Raw genomic sequence first — 22,086 nt, forward strand, 5'->3', positions numbered from 1 at the left:
TGGGTGCACAGACCATTTAGAGAAAACTGGAAAAAGATCGTGTGCTACAAAATTGAGTGCCAGTTCGGAGGACATTTCTGACAGACTGGCCAGCATTTCGGTAGGACTTCCTAGTTCAACAGCAACGATGGAGCAACCAAAGCCAATGGTTCAGACAAAAGGCAGACCCCACAGTCAGTGTTTGAACTCATCTCTTTTATCTCATCATTCCCAATTAATGTTCCCAGCCTTGTCAACTCCTTCTTCATCTGCCCCAGCTGTACCAGCTGGCACCACAACAGATGTCTCTAAGCATAGACCTCAGGGATTCATTCCCTGCAAAATACCTTCTGCATCTCCTCAAACACAGCGCAAGTTTTCTCTACAGTTCCAGAGAAACTGTTCTGAAAACAAAGACTCAGATAAACTTTCCCCAGTCTTTACTCAGTCAAGACCCCTGCCCTCCAGTAATATACACAGGCCAAAGCCATCTCGACCTACCCCAGGTAATACAAGTAAACAGGGAGATGACTCAAAAAATAGCATGACACTTGATTTAAACAGTACTTCCAAATGTGATGACAGCTTTGGCAGTAGCAGCAACAGTAGTAATGCTGTGATACCTAGTGACGAGACAGTGTTCACCCCAGTGGAGGAGAAATGCAGATTAGATGTCAATACAGAACTCAACTCTAGTATTGAGGACCTCCTTGAAGCGTCTATGCCCTCAAATGACACAACAGTCACTTTTAAGTCAGAAGTTGCTGTCCTCTCTCCTGAAAAAGATGAAAATGATGATACCTACAAAGATGATGTGAATCATAATCAAAAGTGCAAAGAAAAGATGGAAGCTGAAGAAGAAGAAGCGTTAGCAATTGCCATGGCAATGTCAGCATCTCAGGATGCCCTCCCCATAGTTCCTCAACTACAGGTTGAAAATGGAGAAGATATCATCATTATTCAACAGGATGTAAGTATAGAGTCTAAGGTTCCATAGTTTCCTTGGACCATGCTAAAATAAATTTAATTCAGCAATGCTGCTTTTAACATGAGTTACTTGTTAGAAAAGCAAGTTTTTCACATAGAATTATACAAAGTTTGTAACATTTGAACACAGGTACCCCTTGCTTATTTCAAAGATGTTTCTGGTTGATACTATAATAATCACTTTTGCATTTGACATTGGTCACCAACACTGTACCTTCATTCATAAGTCAAGTTTAGAGGTGGTTTGAGAAGCCAGACTGAACAAGAGTAATACTTTACCAGGCTAATTTCACAAACTCTTACTCTTTTAACGTAACAGTAAAAAGATTGCTTTCATTTAATATGTAGACACCAGAGACTCTGCCAGGACATACCAAAGCAAAACAACCTTACAGAGAAGACAGTGAATGGCTGAAAGGTCAGCAGATAGGTCTTGGAGCATTTTCTTCTTGTTACCAGGCTCAAGATGTGGGAACTGGAACTTTAATGGCTGTTAAACAGGTAAATATCTAGTAAGCATATAAATAATTAAAATTATAAAAATGAAACAAGCAAATAAAAAGAATAAAGGATATGTCCCTGTGTATATGTACTTTAAGTTTTCAGAAACCTAAATTTCAAAGTAGATGTTACCAAAGCACCAAAAACATGAATTCTATTTAAAAGCTGAAGCATGATTATTATAAAATGCAACATCAAGATGGGCTTTATACAGGTTGTTTTGTATTTTGTGCTTTTTATAGTTAGTAGAGGTATCGTTTCATACTCTGCTGATACAATGTCACCTTGGAATTTCTATGGTTTTTTATAATGAACATGCTCATCAAGATATGAAAATTATAAAGCTTTCATTTTTAAATCATGTTGGTTCTTCTCCCATGATTGGGCTTTTCTCTCTTTTTTACTCTGTTTTCAGACAGTTTTGGAGGATTGACTATGTCCCAATTTTTTTGTCATTTTCCTGATATTTCACTGCTTCTTAAGCTAGAATCTTATATAAATGACTTTGAATAGGTTTTTAAAATATATTTACATTGCATGCATGAGCATAAATGCCATCTGCTATTAATATGTATTCATTTGGATTTGTCCATTTTAGATCAGATTGTTAGTAAAAACTGTAAATAGAAACTCATTAGAAAGCAAAACTTTGTAATACGTTTATTGAAACAGGTGACGTATGTCAGAAATACATCATCTGAGCAAGAAGAAGTAGTGGAAGCATTAAGAGAAGAGATAAGAATGATGAGCCATCTGAATCATCCAAATATCATTAGGATGTTGGGAGCCACATGTGAGAAGAGCAATTATAATCTCTTCATCGAATGGATGGCAGGTATGTCCATGTTTTAAATTACAAAATTAATACACAGGTTTAACTTTGTGTTGATATTAAATTTAGGAAAAACATTGTAATGAACACTAATTTTTATTAAATAGTTTAGATTTCTAAAAGCAAATCACCCCTAACATAGTAGGATGAACTGTAAATACTTTGTCTTTCATTTAGTATATCTGCTGCCGAAGCGAGCACTGTCTTTCATTTAAATATAAACATTCATTACCACTACCTTTTAAACTTTTTTAGTATTTCTTTTTAAATGATTGTTTAGCATGGTTTTATAGGAATGATTTTTTTTAAGCCTGCTATGTATAAGATCCATATTTTTCCAGGTGTCCCTCATTAATTGGACAGGTGTAAGATATATTTTAAGATGACAATATAAAAATAAAATTAAGATATAACTTGAAAATTTTATTGTAAGTTAACATAAAGTTAAAACTTGTCATGTACTTGAACAAATAAAGACTGCATTTTATGTTGTATTATGCAGAGTATACAGTAAAATAAATGACAAGGTACAATGAATGAATAGATAAGTGCTTGGTTTAACTTTTCATACTTTTTTGTGTTTGAAGAGTATATTTCTATTTACAAATCAATTTTTTAAATTGAATTACAGTTGACATACAATATTACATTAGTTTCAGGTGTACAGCATAGTGATTCAACATTTATATACCTCATGATGCAATTACTACACTGTTTAGTAATCATCTATCACCATACAAAGTTAAGATATTGTTGACCTTTCCTCTGTGTTATATACATCAGCGGATGAGCGAAGCTTCATCTGTATTTGCAGCCTCTCCCCAGCACTAGCATCACTGCCTCACCCACCTCAGATCATCAGTCATTAGATTCTCATAGGAACACCGGTGCCTGGTGCCAAAAAGGATGAGGATCGCTGCATATTACATCCCTGTGACTTATTTTATAACTGGAAGTTTGTACCTCTTATTCCTCTTCACCTTTTTCACACATCCTCCCACCCCTTCCCCTCTGGCAACCATCAGTTCTGTGTATCTATGAATCTGTTTCTGTTTTGTTTTTTCATTTATTTTTAGATTCCACATATAAAAGAAATTGTACGGTATTTGTTTTTCTCTCACTTATTTCACTTAACATAATATCTTTTGGGTCTATCCATGTTGTCGCAAATGACAAAATTTCATTCTTTTTTATGGCCGAGTAATATTCCATTATATATATTATGTATTATATATATGTTACATATACATACATATATACACATACAAACACATCACATCTTTATCCATCTATTGTTGGACACCTAGGTTGTGTCCATATCTTGGCTATTGTAAATAATGCAGTGAAACAGAGATGCATACATATATCTTTTCAAATTACTGTTTTCATTTTCTGCCCATTTTTTAATAGGATTGGTTTTTATATGTTGAGTTGTGAGAGTTCGTTATATATTTTGGATATTAACCCCTTATCAGATATATCATTTGTTAGTATCTTCTCCCATTCTGTAGATTGTTTTTTCATTTTGTTGATCATTTCCTTCACTGTGCAAAAGCTTTTGTATGATGTGGTCCCATTCATTTTTGTTTCTGTTGCCCTTTCCTGAGGAGGCATATCCAAGAAGATATTGCTAAGACCAATGTCAAAAAGCCTATGTTTTTTCTGGTTTTATGATTTCAGGTCTTACATGTAAACCTTTAATCTATTTTGAGTCTGTTTTTGCATATCGTGTAAGAGGGTGGTCCAGCTTCATTTTTTGCATGTATCTGTCCAGTTTTCCTAACACCATTTTTATTGAGGAGAGACTGTCTCTCTCCCATCATATATTCTTGCCTTCTTTGTTGTAGATTGACCATGTAAGTGTAGGTTAATTTCTGGGCTCTTGAGTCTATTCCATTGATTTATGTGTCTGTTTTATTATTATTATTATCATTATTATTATTAATGCCTACAGCACCTGGTCTTCCTAGGTGGTCTCCCATCCAAGTACTAACCAGGCCCGACCCTGCTTAGCTTCCAAGATCAGACATCGGGCTTGTTCAGGGTGGCATGGCTATAGACCATGAACTGTGACTTCACTGGGGCGTGAACTCAGGACCTTCTGCATGTAAAGCAGATGTGCTAACTGCTGCTACACTATGGAACCCCATCCAATGTGTCTGTTTTTTATGCCAGTACCATACTGTTTTAATTATTATAGCTTTATAGTATAGTTTGACATCAGAGACCATCTTTCTCAAGAATGCTTTGGCTATTCAGGCGTCTTTTGTGATTCCATATAAATTTTAGGATTATTCTAATTCTGAGAAGAATGCTATTGGTATTTTGATAGGGATTGCATTGAGTCAGTATATTGCTTTGGGTAATATGGGTATTTTAGCCTTATTAATCCTTCCAATCCATGAGCATGATGCATTCTTCCATTTATGTATCATCTTCAATTTCTTTCTTCAATGTAATAGTTTTCTAAGTACAGGACTTTTACCTCCTTGGTTACATTTATTCTTAGGTATTTTATTTTTGATGCAATTATAAATGGGATTGTTTTCATCGTGTCTCAAGGTATTTTTTGATTTCTTCTTTGGTTTCATTAACCTATGGATTGTTTAGCTGCATGTTGTTTAGCCTCCATGTTTGTGTTTTTTTCCAATTTTCTCATAATTGATTTCTAGTTTCATACTGCTGTGGTCAGAAAAGATGCTTGATATGATTTCAGTCTTCTTAAATTTATTGAGCCTTGTTTTGTGGCCTAACATGTGGTCTGTCCTGGAAAATGTTCCATGTGCATTTGACAAGAATGTATATTCTGCTGCTTTTGGGTGAAATGCTTTAAAAATATCAATTAGATCCATCTGGTGCAAGGTGTCATTTAAGGCCAGTGTTTCCTTGTTGATTGTCAAAATGGTCTATCCATCGATGTAACTGGGTTGTTAAAGCCCCTTACTATCAGTCTCTCCCTTTACGTCTCTATTAAAATCTGCTTTATGTATTTATGTACTCCTATGTTACAAGTGTTATATACTCTTCTTGGATTGAGCCCTTTATCATTATGTAATGTCCTTCTTTGTCTCTTGTGACCGTCTTTATTTTAAATTCTATTTCATCTGATACATTGCCACTCCAGCTTTCTTTTCTTTTCAACTTGCATGAAATATCTTTTTCCATCCCTTCACTTTAGTCTGTGTGTCTTTATATCTGAAGTGAGTCTCTTGTAGGCAGCATATAAATGGGTCTTTTTTTTTAATCCATTCAGCTACCCTTTGTCTTTTGATTGAAGCATTTAATTCATTTAAATTTAAAGTAATCATTAATAGGTATGTACTTTACTGTCACTTTACTAGTTGTTTTTATAGTTCTTCTCTGCTCTTTACTATTGTGCTCTTCTCTTGTGTGTTGATGATTTTCTTTAATATTATGTTTGGATCCCTTTCTTTTTATTTTTTTAATGTATTACTGCTTTTGGTGATTGTAATGAGCTTCATATATATCAACCTGTCTTTATAGCAGCTTATTTTAATTCGATGGTCACTTAAGTTAGAATGCATTCTAAAAGCACTACATTTTTACTCACCTACCCCTCATGTTTTATGTTGTTGACATCTTATTTTACATCTTTGTGTGTGTATATATCTTAATTAATGTAAATACCCACAATTTTACTACTATTGTCTTTTAACCTTTATACTAGCCCTATAATTGTTGATCTACTACTTTTACTAAATGTTCACTTTTACCAGTGACCTTTTTTCTTTCTTATATTTTCTTATTTTTAGTTTTGGCCTCCTCTTTTCTGCTTAAAAAAGTCCTTTCAGCATTTCTTTTAGAGCCAGTTTAGTAATGAACTCCTTTAGCTTTTGCTTCTTTGAAAAACTCTTGAACTCTTTCTCTCCTTTAATTCTGAATAACCCTGCCAGGTAAAGTATTCTTGAGTGTATGCTTTTTCTTTTTATCACTTTGAATACATTGTGCAATTGCTTCTGGCCTGCACAGTTTCTACTGAAAAAAAATCAACTGCTAGCCTTATGAGAGTTCCTTTGTACATAACTAGCTGCTTTATCCCTTGGACTTTTAACTTTTGGCATTTTAATTATGAAATGTCTTAGTGTGGGTCTCTTTGGGTTCATCTTGTTTGAAACTTTCTGTGCTTCGTGGATTCAGATGTCTGTTTCCTTCATCAGGTAAAGGAAGTTTTCAGTTTTTATTTCTTCAAATAGATTCTGTCCCTTTCTCTCTTGTCCTTCTGGGGCCCTTAATGTATGAATGTTAGTATGCTTGATGTCGTCCCATAGGTCCCTTAAATTATCCCCATTTTAAAAAATTACTTTTTCCTTTCTCTGTTCTGATTGCATGAGTTCCAAGACCTTGTTTTCCAGATTGCTGATTCATTCTTCTGTATCATCTAATATGCTATTGATTCCTTCTAGCATATTTTTCATTTGTGATTTTATTCCTTAGTTCTGATTGGTTCACCCATTCTTCTCCCAAGTTTTGAGCATCTTTATATCCACTGCTTTGAACTCTTTATCTGATAGATTGCTTACCTTTGTTTCATTTATTTCTCTTTCTGGGGTTTTGTTTCATTTGGAAGATATTCCTCTGTCTCATTTTGCTTCTCTCTCTGTGTTTGGTTCTATTAGGTAGTTCACCTACATCTCCCAGTCTTGTAAGAGTGATCTTATGTAGAAGGTGCCTTGTGGATCCCAATGGCACAATCCCCCTTAGTCACCAGAGCCAGGTGCTGCAGGGGTGTCCCCTGTGTGAGTTGAGTATGCTTTCCTGTTGTAGTTGGGCCATGATTACTACAGGCACGCCAGTGGATGGGGTTTATCCTCAGGCTATGGATTATGTTTCCCATAATATGGGGAGAACCACCATGTGGTTCCCTCAGGGGAACCACCGTGGCTATGATATCCCTCCTATTTGTGAATCACCACATTGGGGGTGTGGGTCCTGTCCAGACCACATCTGTGCCCCTCCTACTCAACACAGTGTGTCATCATCTTTATATCCTTGGATGTAGAAATTCTGTTCAGCTAGTCTTCAGGTCATTCTCAGTAATGGTTGCCCTATATTTAGTTGTAGTTTTGGTGTGCCCATGGGAGAAGGTAAGTCCAGGATCTACCTACTCCCTTCCATCTTAACCTCAACTTCTACAGATCAGTTCTTTAGTATATTATTCTCTGATGTTGGTTGTAGCTGGGTTGTGATATTTAGATTGACGATTATAAACTTTTAAATGCAGCTGAGTTTGTGACTTGTCCCAGATCAGAGGTAGTAAGTAGGATAAGAAGACCTAAGTCTAGGCCTTCTGGTTCCTCCCATTCTCTTTACCTTCTGCTAAATAACAAGTTAGCATTGTTTACTTAAGTCCTTAAGAAAGGCATTTTGTACACCTTGGTCGAAAAGAGAGGTGAATTATACAGTTCAGAAATATTTGCATCCAAAATTATCTTTTAAAGCTTTCTGAAATCTTGATCTTCCAGAAAACTAGTTCATGATGACTCCATGAAAATGTCTCGTAAACGATAGGTTTTGAGATTACTGGAATGTGTTAGTTTTCAAATCAGTTTCATTTCTGATGCAGAGTATAAACTGAACATTTCAAATGTGCATGTGAGCTCATATAGTGCAACCTTATATAAACAAAGTATAATAATTTTAGTGTGATTTAAGTTTATTCTAATTATTACTATATGTTTGTCTCATAGGGGGTTCTGTGGCTCATTTGCTCAGTAAATATGGAGCCTTCAAGGAATCAGTAGTTATTAACTATACTGAACAATTACTTCGTGGCCTTTCATATCTGCATGAAAACCAGATCATTCACAGAGATGTCAAAGGTAGGAATTCTTTTATTCACTAGCAACAAGTAGAAAACAAATATAATTTTGAAACTTGGATCTTTGTTGATAGTTGTGGTTTGTTTTTTTTTTCCAGTTATCGCATTTGGTATTTCAGAGAAGCATTAAAGATTCATGTCACAAGTTTACAAACATATCTAGTATGTTAAGTTCAACAGTATGATCCATTTTTCAAGGGGACTGCACCTCTTAAAATGCTCTTCACATCAATTTCATGGATTAACTAAAACATCCTTATTTCTTAAGCATCTGGTGGCTTACTATAAAGAAAGGTGCAGCAAATCCAGATCCAAAGTACAAAGTCATCATAGCTAGCAACCACCATTTATTTTTCACTGAAAATGGCAAATTCTTCCCTGGGCTCTCCTCATAGTGGCTCCTACGGACCACTGAGGTTGTGAACCTCCGGATGCTCTGTCTCAACATGGCACTGTTGGAAGCCCTACAGAAGGAGCAGGGATCCAAAACTGAAGAAATGGCGGTAGCACACCAGGTCCTCCTTTTTTCACGACCTGTTCCCCTACGTGCAAGGACCGAAAGGGCGATAGTTTCTAACTTGAAATCAACTAGGGCATTGTTTCTCCTGAGTTACTCAAAGAACTAGAATTATTAGAAACAAAAGAACCTTCTGCATCACATAATCTGACTTCCTCAGAGAGGCTGTGACTTTTTCACAATCTTACTGCCAGCTGATGGCAAACCAAGTATAGAATCCAGGTCTCCAGTTCCTGTCTTGGTCTCATGCTGTACTGCCTCCCAAAAGTTCCTGTTCCCAGTTTTATTTAGAATAACTGGGATATTATAAATGTCTTTTAAGAAAAATCCTTTCAAACTTTTGCAGTTCAGTTAAGCGCAACTTTGGTTTTCTGACGTGAATGTCTTTAATATTTGAGATAGCATATACAGGTAATTTAAACATTTTTATATTAAGCTGTAATTATGAAACTACAGTAATTTGAATTGGTCTAGGTCAGTATGTTTCAGCAGAACTTTGTCTTAAAATGTAAACCACACTAAAATTTGAACTTTCTCTAAGATTTTTGTTAGAATCATTATATTAAAGATTTTCAACACTTAAAAGTTTCACTAAAACTCTGCCTTTATCTCCTTGTGCCTTGATACTTTGTCAGATTTTCCCTCTGAGGCACTGGATTTTATTAATTTTACACTGTAGAAACCTGCATGCCTTTAGCAAAATGAAGTGATTTGGGAGGGAGGGTAGATTTCTCTGAACCTCTTACATGTAGTCCATTTCTTTCATCATTGTCATATGTAATTAGTAGTATTTTACTGAGTTTTTAATCTGTCCTTTTGTTTTTAACATACAAGGTCATTTGCTGTTTTTGTTGACAGGTGCCAATTTGCTAATTGACAGCACAGGTCAGAGACTGAGAATTGCAGATTTTGGAGCTGCAGCCAGGTTGGCATCAAAAGGAACTGGTGCAGGAGAGTTTCAGGGACAGTTATTGGGGACAATTGCATTTATGGCACCTGAGGTGAGAAGCAGCTTTGAGTATGATGAAAAAAAATATTTCTGAGTTCTGTGTGACAGCATTATACCAAATTATTTTGCAGTGTTATCCAGTATGTGCTTACCAATTAGAAGTCAGTCCATGGCCCTAAAAATAGGGTTTTAATGATATCTTTGATTTTAGAACTTTAACCCCTTCAATCTTTGCCTTAATAGATTTGCTTAAAGGCTGTTTATAATAAAGAATTGGTTAGTTTATAGTAGGTATTTTGTATTAAACCCAAAGTACACATAATAGAAGTTTTAAAAATGGTTCTCTATTCCAAAGGGAGATGAGTACACAGAAGCAGGTCTTATTAACAGTGGAAGAAGTTTTAAGCATTGGCCTCTTCTGTTGTGTTCAGAACTCTTCATATTTATGTAGAACTCTTCATATTTATCTGTTGTGAGTGTTGATTGTCCTGTTGCCCCATGGTTTACCAAGTACACTGGGGCTGCTTCTGTGGTTTCATGTGACTCTTGTTCAGAACCTCACAATTCTTCTAAATACTTTTGTGCTACATAGGAGATTAAACTTGTAAATAAGATAAATGAGACAGCATATCATCCATGAAATTGCTTTTGGTACCTTTGCTTTGCTCTAAAGTAAAAAACTGGAATCCATAATTATAGAGTGACTTTCTCATTTTTTAACGAATCATTTCCAAGTTAACTCTCTGCTTTATTTCAGGTACTCAGAGGTCAGCAGTATGGTAGGAGCTGTGATGTGTGGAGTGTTGGCTGTGCTATTATAGAAATGGCTTGTGCTAAACCACCTTGGAATGCAGAAAAACATTCCAATCATCTTGCTTTGATATTCAAGGTAATTGTGAGCTAAGATTGACAGGAGGCAAATTTTCATGTTAGGTTCTCCTTAACTATCAATCTAACATAAAGGCATAGCTTCCTTGAAATAAGTATATATTTATATATCTCCAGGAATTTATATGGTGTGGTGAATGTTGGCGGCATGTACAGTCAGTTCTCATTCTTCCCAGTAGTTATGTTCTGTAAAGTTGCTATGAACACTGAATTAGCAGATACGGAATCATTGCTCCTGCATGAAATATGTACATATGTACATATCAAACTTTAAATTCAAATACTTGAAGCTCTTCGTGTACTATACACAATCCACATATTTTAAAATTCTAAATTGTTATTTTCTGTATTTACAAATTTCACACCCAAGTCAGTTGCCAAATCCTGTCTGTTCTACCTTACTGACAACTCTCAAATCCATTCTCTTTATTTCCACCAGAGAATAGTGCATGACTGAGATTTTTAGCTTTTGACTCAGACATGTGCTAGCTAAAATGCTTGGGCTATGGAGTTATTTAGACTTGGTTTCAAATCCTGGCTCCATCCTTTAATAGCCATGTGACTAGGGAAATTACTTACATCTACTCTGTTTTCTTTCATAAAATGTGTAATATAGCATGGGATTATTATAAGGATAAACAAAATTACCTCTGGGCCTGAGTAAAGCACTTACCACACAGTCACCTCTGTGCAAAGTGGCTACTAGTATTAATCCTCTAGCCCCCCAGCACCTCACACTTATATAACTTCCTCAGTACCTGAAAAAAATCAGTGCAGTTGTGTTTCTGATATACTGTATTGACTGGCCAGATTTAGTCTCTCAAACTGAATAGGTCTCTCTCAAACTGAATAGATCTCTCTGCTGAAAAAGGTAGAAAATGTGCAGTGAAACAAAGGGAATAAACCATCTCGTAGAGTGAATATGAAGAATGCAGAATTCATTTGAGTGAACACTTTACCTGTCTAATCATTTGGATGCAGTTAGCCTTGTTCATTTGAGACAATAAACAAAAGAGTAGATCTTATCAGATGTATTTGATAAAGTTCAAAAATCCTAAAATTTGAAAGATTCTTAGAAAAAACCTCCCGTTGAATGGGTGAATTTTTCCATAGACTCCTCATTAGCAAAAAGTGCACTCACTTCTGCTTCAGTTTCTATTTTCTATGCACAGATGCATATGTAGAGATTATGAAATATATGCACTTGTACTTCTATATCAAAGGTTCCAGTTGTAGAAAGCTTCAACATTTTGGTGTTTCTCCTACAGATTGCTAGTGCAACTACTGCTCCATCCATCCCTTCACATTTGTCTCCCGGTTTACGAGATGTGGCTCTTCGTTGTTTAGAACTTCAACCTCAGGACAGACCTCCGTCGAGAGAGCTACTGAAGCATCCGGTCTTCCGTACTACATGGTAGCCAATTATACAGATAAACTATAATGGAGACAGGATGCTCAATAAGAGAACTTTTGTGGGGAACCACACTGGCCTTTGTGCCACTGAACAGCTATGAACGAGACCAGTGAGGAACCCTACCTAAGTATGTGATTGACAAATCATGCTCTGTACCTAAGCTTGGTATGCAAAAGTCCACGATTTGTTGCAGAAACTGTAAACCGTGCCTTTCAAAGAACTGGCCCTAGGTGAACAGGAATGAAGTTTGCATGACTAATAAACAGAAGCATAATTATTTTATCTTTTGGAGCACTTTTTCAGCAATATTAGCAGCTGAGGGGCTCAGGAGCTATTTTAATGTTTCAATTATTCTTCCATTTCATATTGTGATCACAAGCAGAGGGTTCTGCAATTCCGTTCAATTTTTTTGTCACTGGTTATGAAAATCAGTATCTGCCTCTTCTAGGTCAGAATATGCTATAAGTAGCAGTAAATAAATATATTTTTAAAAGTTGATAACTTCTTTATGATCCACAGTTGACCTTTATTTTTTTTAATGCCTGGGCAATTGTGGTTCGTCGTGCATTTTACTGTTGGCCCATTCATTTCGTTTTTGGAAATTATGGTTCTATATTTTCATTTCACCTTCATTTTTAATATTCAGGGAGAGGTGAGCTTTTCAAATCAGAAAAAAAAGAACTAGATGTGAACTAGAGTTTATTAAATATCTTGCTATTGCAAGAGTTTTTTTTAAATACAGAATTTTGTTTGTTTTTAAAATTGGAATTTAATACTACCTTCATTGAGTCAGTTACTGCTCTTCTCATGCAGGTTAAATATAAATTAAGTGAAAATCAACTATTCTCTGTGATGCAGCTCACAACCAAGATCAAGATTACCTTGAAATTTATTTGAATTTTTAATGTATTGGTTTCTTTTGTAGGAAACTTCACACCATTTAAGTCTTACTCTGTATGTAACAATTCATCGTTCATCATCACCACATGTAACTGATAATAACATGTAACTGCTATTTTCCTTCTGCCATGCATTATCTATTTACAGTCGGCCTGGCTGATAATTAAAGTTAACTTAATTATTCAACTACCAATGAGTAATAGTATTTTTAAACAATAAATTTGCTTTGAACTTGGAAAATGTGTTCAGAAATTAAAAAGTGCATTTCATTTACTAATTCCTTTGATTTTGCACAATTATCTAATTAATAGTTTTCATCTGAAATGAATTCAAATGCATGGACTCCTGAAGGAAAATGGCAGCTCTTTTATCCCTTTTTTTTTTTTTGAGTCTTTTAAATCAAGTACTGATTATTTAATACAACTTTTTGAGATGTTAAGTTTTAACTCTTCAGAAGCCAGATGAATTGTTGCAGAATGAAATAGAATTGGTTATTTCAAAGATGAGTGTCTTAAATCAAGTACTGATTATTTAATACAACTTTTTGAGATGTTAAGTTTTAACTCTTCAGAAGCCAGATGAATTGTTGCAGAATGAAATAGAATTGGTTATTTCAAAGACTCAGGATAAACTAAATAAGCTATATAGAGTACATTTTAAATGTACAACACAAATTAAAAAATGTTTCAAGTTTACAGGGATATATTGCATATAATTTTTTAAAAAGCAGTTTTTCTTTAATGTGAATGTGTTTCTTAGTGAAATTTTACATTCCTGTGTTTGGAAGATTGGCAATATTTGAAGAGTTAAAAATAGTACCGAAATGTGAAGTTTGGTAGCTCTACATGTGTTGTACTTGACTTTCTATTTTCTTTTTTTTTCTGACTACTTAGAATTATCACAGTTCTAATAAGATTGTTTCCAAGTCTCTCATGTGCAAGCTTTAAAGGATGCACTCTTGCCATTTTATGTACTGGAAGATCATTGGTCAGATTAATACTGTCTGACAGAAATGTAAACTGTATAAACTGAGGAACCTCAGCTAATCAGTATTACTTTGTAGATCACCATGCCCACCACATTTCAAACTCAAATAGCCTCTAGATGTCAAAATCCATTGTTTGAGTTTGTTTGCAGTTCCCTCAGCTTGCTGGTAATTGTGGTGTTTTGTTTTTTTTGTTTTGTTTTCAATGCAAATGTGATGTAATATTCTTATTTTCTTTGGATCAAAGCTGGACTGAAAATTGTATTGTGTAATTATTTTTGTGTTCTTAATGTTATTTGGTACTCAAGTTGTAAATAATGTCTACTGCTGTTTATTCCAGTTTCTACTACCTCAGGTGTCCTATAGATTTTTCTTCTACCAAAGTTCACTTTCACAATGAAATTATATTTGCTGTGTGACTATGATTCCTAAGACTTCCAGGGCTTAAGGGCTAACTTCTATTAGCACCTTACTGTGTAAGCAAATGTTACAAAAAAAAAAAATCTCTGGGTTAAGAAAATTTGGCTTAAATATATCCTTTGTTATTTTAAATATATTGATATTTTAATTAAAATTTTTACCCCATTGAACCAATTTTATAGTATTTGTACCTATTTTGGTGTTTTGTCTTTATAGTAAATAAAAGTTTTTGAACAAAGGTTGTTACTTTTACTTATTTTGAAATAATTTCATACTTACAAAAAAGTTGTAAGAACACCACAAAGAACTCTCATATACCCTTTACCCAAAGGCCCCACTCAGGTTTGGCCAGCTGCCCAGGTATGTCCTTTATAACAAAAGGATCCAAACCAAGATCACGTGTTGCTCTTAGTTGTCATGTTTCTTCAAGCTCATTCAATCTAGAACCATTCCTTAGTTCTTCCTTGACCTTCTCTATGCTATATACTTTCTCATAAACACTGCCACTGTTCTCAGCACACATTAAACTTAATTGCTTCTGTTCATGTAACTTTATATAATAAGGTATTAAAAAAAAATCTGTCCTCTTTGTTAAATTGTTGGGAAGGAGAAGATTCATTCACCTGCTACTGTTTGTCAGTACTTTGAAACAGTGATTATACTCCATTTTACAAATGAGGAAAAGCAGTGTCAATCAGGCTGCAATTCAAGGCATACCAGGGAACTTACTAGGCCTGCCCCACAGTTTTATAGTCTTAGATGGTATTTGTGGTTGTGTGTGTTCCACCTTCATCCTTCATTTTTCTGCTCAGTAGTTGTTTCTCGCATGATTAAACAATCAAAATCTAGATGATTCAATCCTGTAAGGTAAGAAATGTCACTGAATGACTGAGTTCAGAAGCCATTTCGTGTCTCTACATCTGTTTTAAAATTTCTGTAATTTGATTTAAAATGTACATCTTTTAAATAGGCTCTGGATATTTTTGCTAAAATGTACACTTTTGTTATTTTAGCAAAATATCACTAGGCTAAGCTATGAGGCAAAGTCTTCATGACCCAAAGTTCTCTTCACACAATACTGACATTTCTATTATGTAGGACTTTATTTTTGAGATAATTGCTATTTTCCTTTAAAGTCAATTTGCTAAATGAAATTTTCAACATCTGTGCGGACATACTGAGAAGATAAGGGTTCTAACAAGGGTGAAAAGGAAAGGAAGAGAAATAATGAGGTATGGTGCGATACTGAAAAATCTTTCACAGGGAGTGGCATAATCATATTTTTATTTCATAAAAATCACTCTAGCAGCATCTTGAAGCAAGAAGCAAATAGGGTAGTACAAGAAGCAGAGAAGAGGTCAGAAGACAATTGCAGTGTCCAGAAAAGAAATTATGAGGAGAGTCCAGGCAACTTCTGATTAAGATGGCGGAGTGCTTACCTCCTCCTACAATCACATGAGAATTACAACAAATTATAGAACAGCCATCATTGAGAACAACCTGAAGGCTAGCTGAACAGAAGTCCTGTAGTTAACTGGTAGGAGGAGCAGAGATGCAGAAAAGGCAGTCCCACACCAAGTGTGGTGAGATCAAATATCAGAAGGGGTATTTCCATTGTGGAGGTCACCCCTGAAGAGTGAGGGGTCCCAGCCCCACACTAGGCTCCCCAGCCAAGGGCACAAGTACTTAAGAGGAGTCCCCATAATATTTAGCTGTGAAAACCAGCATGGACTGTGTACCAGAGAGATAGGGGTTGTGGGAGACAGACAAGCTGCTCTTAAAGAGCTAATGCACAGACACTTGCTCACAAACTCATTCTGGCTCCAGGACAAGGGCAGTAGCTCCAATTGGGCCAGGGACATACAAGGAGGAACTGAACTGACTAATCTCAGGGCAAGGGCTGGAGGAGTATGAGTTGGGGCAGCTCTCTCCAGGGACGGAAGTGCTGGCAGGTGCCAATATTCCTTTGTTGAGCCCTGCCCCCACCCAGGCAGCAGGTGAAGGTAGGTGCCAAATCTGTGATCTGTGCTCTCCATTAACCTAACACTGTTCGCCCAGGCCCGGAGCGCATGGGAGGAGACACCCCGCCTTCAGAGATCCAGTTCTTAAGGGGAGATGGCAACCAGGGGTGGAAGTGGCGGGGGGTGGGGGAGGCGGGGAGAGAGAATTAAAAAAAAAGAAAGAAAACTACAGGCCAATATACCTGATGAATATAAATGCAAAACTTCTCAATAAAATATTAGCAAACCAAATTCAACAGCACATTATAAGGATCATACACCACGATCAAGTGAATATATTCCTGGGATACAAGGTTCAACATATGCAAATCAATAAATGTCATAAACCATATTAACAGAATAAAAGATAACAATAATATGATCATCTTAATTGATGCAGAAAAGTATTTGACAAATGCTGTCATGATACAACACATCCTGTCATGATAAAAACTCACAATAATTTGAGTATAAATGGAACATACCTCAACATAATATGACAAACCCACAACGAACATCATACTCAACAGTGAAAAGTTGAAAGTTTTTTCTCTAAGATCAGGAACAATCAAGGGTGCCCAGTCACACCACTCCTATTCAACGTAGTACTGGAAGTCTTAGCCAGAACAATTAGACGAGAAAAAGATACAAAAGCCATCCAAGTCAGAAAGGAAGAGGTAAAACTATCTTTGCGAATGATATTATCTTATATACAGAAACTCCTAAAGGCCATCAAAAACCTGTTAGAACTAATCAATGAATTCAGTAAAGTTGCAGGATACAAAATCAACACATAGGAATCAGGTGCATTTCTATACTCTAACAATAAAATAACTGAAAAAGGAAGAAAGAAAACAATCTCATTCACAATAGCATCAAAAATAAGATACTTAGGAATACATTTAAGGAGGTGAAAGATCTATACAATGAAAACAAATTTTGATGAAAAACACTTAGGCTCAAATAAATAGAAAGATATTCAGTGTTCATGGAAAAGGATATTGTTAAAATGTCCATACTATCCAAAGCCATCTATACATTTAATGCAATCTCTATCAAAATTCCAGTAACATTTTTCACAGAAATAGAAAAAACAATCCTAAAATTTGTATGGAACCACAGAAGACCCCTAATAGCCAAAACAATTTTGAGAAAGAACAAAGCTGGAAGCATCCCACTTCCTGATTTCAAACTGTACTACAAAGATTTAGTAACCAAAATGGTATGATAATGGCAAAAAAAAAAAAAAAAAAAAAAAGACACAGATCAATGGAACAGAATCAAAAGCCCAGAAATAAAACTTCACATATAAAGTCAACTAATATTTGGCAAGGGAGCAAAGAATACTCAATGAGAAAAGGGCAGTCTCTTCGATAAATGGTGTTGGGAAAACTGGACAGATACATGCAAAAAAAATTAAGCTTGACCACTCTCTTACACCATATACAAAAATAAACTAAAAGTGAATTAAAGATTTAAATGTAAAGCCCAGAAATAAAACTTCACATATAAAGTCAACTAATATTTGGCAAGGGAGCAAAGAATACTCAATGAGAAAAGGGCAGTCTCTTCGATAAATGGTGTTGGGAAAACTGGACAGATACATGCAAAAAAAATTAAGCTTGACCACTCTCTTACACCATATACAAAAATAAACTAAAAGTGAATTAAAGATTTAAATGTAAGACCTGAAACTATGTAACTGCTAAAAGAAAATACAGACAAACTCTGACATCGGTCTTAGCAATATCTCTTGGGCTGTCTCCTAAGGCAAGGGGAACAAAAGCAAAATTAAACAAATGAGACTATATCAAACTAAAAAGCTTTTGCACAGCAAAGGAAATCATCAAAAAAATGAAAAGACAACCTACTGAATCAGGGGAGATATTCACAAATGATATATCTGATTAGGGATTGATATCCAAAATATACAAGGAACTCTTATAATTCAACATATAAAAATCAAACAATCCTATTAAAAAAGTGGGCAGAGGACATGAATAGACATTTCTTCCAAGAAGATATTCAGATGGCCAACAGACACATGAAAAGATGCTCAACATCAATAATTATTAGGGAAATGCAAATCAAAACCATAATTAGATATCACCTCACACCTGTCAGAATGACTACTATCAGAAAGTCAACAAATAAATCTTGGCGAGGATGTGGAAAAAAGGGAACCCTCGTGCACTGTTGGCAGGAATATAAATTGATGTAGCCACAATGGAAAAACAGTATGGAAGTTCCTCAAAAAATTAAAACTAGAACTACCATGCCACCCAGCAATCCCACTCTTGAAAACAAAAAAAAAAAATCTAATTTGAAAAGATAACGTGGCCCCCCTATTTTTATTATAGCATTAATTACAATAGCTGAGATAGAGAAGCAACCTAGGTGTCCAACAATAAAATAATGAATAAAGAAAACATGGTATATAAATACAAGGGAATAGTACTCAGCAATAAAGAAGAATGAAATTTTGCTGTCTGAGACAACTGGATGGACCTAGAGGATATTATGCTAAGTGAAATAAGTCAGACAGAGAAAGATAAATCACATATGATGTAGTGTAAACCACAGGGAATACAATCATAGTATTTTAATAACTTTACATGGTGATAGGTGCTTACTAGACTTAGTATGGTGACCACATCATAAGGTATATAAATGTCAAACCGCTATGTTGTAGACCTAATGCTAATAAAATATTGTATGCCAACTATACCTTAATAAAAAAAATTTTTTTAAACAAAACAGAAACAGACCCATAGGTCTATAGAGAATAAGTGGATGCTTGCCAAAGGGAAGGGGGATTGAAAGATGGGGAAAATTTTTTAATAACTAAAAATGTAAAAATAAAAAATAATAATTTCTGCTATTCTGCTGGGGGAAAAAAAAAAGAACATTATGCAAGACACCAAGCCTGGTTTCTTCATAAAAATTTTAAGTCATAAAAAAGAAATGAAAGCAGGGCATACATTAGACTTGATTAAAATAGACCAAATGCAATGTGTGAACTTAGATTCAATTTAAAAAACAAATAAGAAAAGAACAAAAAGAAGGCAATTTTGAAATTAGAGAAATTTAAATATGGACTGTATATTCACGATATTGAATTAATGTTCATTTTTTAAAGATGCGATAATAGTATTGGGAAGAGAAAATGTCATTCTTGGGAAGCTGATGTCTAGAACTTATATTCAAATGCAAAAAGAAAAAATATATGTGTATGTATATACGGGGGGAATTGCTGCAAAATGTTAACAATTGGTGAATCTATATATGGTTGCTTGTTATGTTTTTCTATAGATTGGAAATTTTCAAGATAAACAGTTGGGAAAATATTTCTAAGTTTGTATATATTTTGGTTTGGCCTAATATCTTCTTCTTTTTCTTCTTTTTTTTTTTTTTTTTTTTTTGCATTTTACCTTAATTTTCTTGCTTTTTTCTTTTTTCCTTCCCTGAGGCTGTTTCTGTATTTCAGTGGCCTATGCTAATTGACAACCAATGGAAGAATTACTTAGGCAACTACACAAGATCTAGAATAGGGCAGTAGAGTAAAACTTTTCTTTAATTAAAGGATGATCTTAACAGTGTGTGAACTTTGCCAAAAATCTGAAAATCAGACTTTACCTCACCTTTTTCTCAGGAATAGAGCAGTTAACTCAGAGTTCTTAGAAAATTGAAAAACAAAACTCAAGGCAATCATTGAGAATTCCATTTTCCAGTCTAAAACCTAGATTTGATGTTTACCAAGCAGGACATTCCTATTCTCCTATCCCCTTCCGACACTCACGACCAAGAAGAGGCTATATCAAGATACTTGATACCTTATTTCCTGGTTTCCTGCTCTCAAAACCACCCTGCTCTTGGGTGACCATCCACCCACCCACCCATCCATCTATCCATCATCCATCTATCCATCTATCCATCTACCCACCCATCCACCCATCCACCCACCCACTCAGCCATCCACCCACCCACCCACCACGCATCCATCCATCAATCCTACCAACCACTGTTCTGAGCTTCCCAAACTATTTCTATATACTAATGCTCTACTTAAGGACCTTTAATAACTACCTACCACCTACTACCACAAATCTCAAGATTTTCCAACGATCTGACCTTACTCTGCCTAAAAACTTTCTTTCCTACTATTTCTAATGTAAATTTTGCTCTAAGCAGATCATTACATTCTCTGAATCCACTGTGTTCAATCCCATCTCAGCACCTTTGCTCATGCCAGTGGTTCTCAAACTTTTTGCTGTCATAATATGGTCTGAGAAGCAGCTGACAACCAATGGCACTGAATCTTCCAATTGATACTCAAAGCTACCACAACCGTGTACTACATAACTCTATGGAGCATCACTCACGCCTCAGTCCTAATAGATTTGTGTGTTTAGTATAATTATTTTCCACTAGATGGCAATAAAGTGGCTGGAATTAGAATGGCTTTTGCTAATTTTCACAAAGACTAGCAGAGACCTTTTTATTTTTCTTTTTATGCAATATTTTTAGGTCCTACAGCACAAAATAACTTCAAAATATGTTGTGTCTAATTTTATCAATATGCAACATACTACTGTAATTCATAGAGTTGGCATTAACGTCAATGTCCAATTAAATGCTTTGTCACATACTTGCCTTCTCAAACTTTTGCATAACAATATGTGGTTCTAACACTTGATTCTCAAACATTTTTGTCTTCGGACTCCATTACACTTTTAAAAATGAAGTTTCCAAGAAGCTTTTGTTTATGTGGTTTATATCTATTGATAGTGTATCACATTAAAACATAAATTTTAAAATATTTACTTATTAATTCATTAAATCAATTTAAAAATCTTTTACATGTTAAAACGGATAACATCTTTATGAAAAGTAGGTAACTCCCCCCGAGTAGTGAGAAAAATAGCATTTTTTTATATTTTTGCAAATCTATTTCATTTCCAGCTTAATAAAAGACAGCTAGATTCTCGTTTTAGCTTCTGATTTCAATCTGTCTTATCACACATCATGTAACCCCCTAGAAAATTCCACTACACCCAAGTAAGAGAATGGGACAAAATAAAGACAAATAACATCTTAGATCTATTATGAAAATAGTTTTGACCTTGCAGATCTCTAAAAAGGTCCTAGGGACCCACGGTATCCTCAGGCTACACTCAGAACTGTGGCTTATGCTTTCCCTTTCCTTCCACCTCTCTTCTACCTATTTATCTTTGACACACTCCTAAACTTCAGTAATTCACACTGAAATTCTTTGGTAATTAATATTTAGTTTTTCTAAATTATATATTTTTCCAACTTGACGGTAATCTTTTGAAGCTGTACACAGTTATGAGTGAATAAATATTTGCCAGTTATGTTACCCACTTTAGACAATGAAGCTATTCAAATAGCCTCCAGAATACCCACCATCTTTAAATATACTCTCTTCCATCAAAGAACTGTGAAATCAAAGTTCTGTCTCTTACTTCCTATACCTCCCTCCTCCTCAACACAAACACACACACACACACACACACACACTAAAATTTCACTCAAGAAACAAGGGGACTAAAAATGTATCATCTGATTCATGCAAAGTAAGCCTATCTTCCAGCTTATAGTTTGAAAAACACTTCTTTCTTGGACAAAGTCAAAGCTCTAAGTTATTTACTGATCCTTCCCTTAAAAAGAGTGAATAAATAATGCCAGGATTTCATTAAATGTCTGGATATGTGCTAGTTTGTCAACATAAACTTAGTCTTTTTCCAGAGAGAAAATCTTAACTCCCGCCTCTGAAGGTGGAAAGAAGGAAGAGTACCCCTTCTTGCTTACCTAGGAGCAGATAAACATTGGTAGGTTTGCTCAAAACAGCTCA

At 35.1% G+C, this 22,086-nt stretch overlaps 1 protein-coding gene and 2 pseudogenes across 1 annotated transcript in view; 1 reads left to right on the forward strand and 2 right to left on the reverse strand.

The window, feature by feature from the left end:
* Nucleotides 1–13,296, forward strand: part of MAP3K1 (mitogen-activated protein kinase kinase kinase 1) — a 71,794-nt gene extending 58,498 nt beyond the window's left edge. Inside the window, 7 exon segments of the mRNA XM_015589853.2 lie at nucleotides 3–949; nucleotides 1,315–1,467; nucleotides 2,140–2,302; nucleotides 8,008–8,139; nucleotides 9,514–9,656; nucleotides 10,362–10,493; nucleotides 11,761–13,296. Of these exon segments, the coding sequence (XP_015445339.1) occupies nucleotides 3–949; nucleotides 1,315–1,467; nucleotides 2,140–2,302; nucleotides 8,008–8,139; nucleotides 9,514–9,656; nucleotides 10,362–10,493; nucleotides 11,761–11,910 (1,820 nt within the window). The 3' untranslated portion in view covers nucleotides 11,911–13,296.
* On the reverse strand, nucleotides 4,245–4,360 carry LOC112480229 (annotated as a pseudogene).
* Nucleotides 8,259–8,911, reverse strand: LOC112480212 (annotated as a pseudogene).
* Nucleotides 13,297–22,086: the final 8,790 nt, after the last annotated feature.

This window comes from Pteropus alecto, unplaced genomic scaffold (genome assembly GCF_000325575.1).
Source record: "Pteropus alecto unplaced genomic scaffold, ASM32557v1 scaffold73, whole genome shotgun sequence".
NCBI lineage: Eukaryota > Metazoa > Chordata > Mammalia > Chiroptera > Pteropodidae > Pteropus > Pteropus alecto.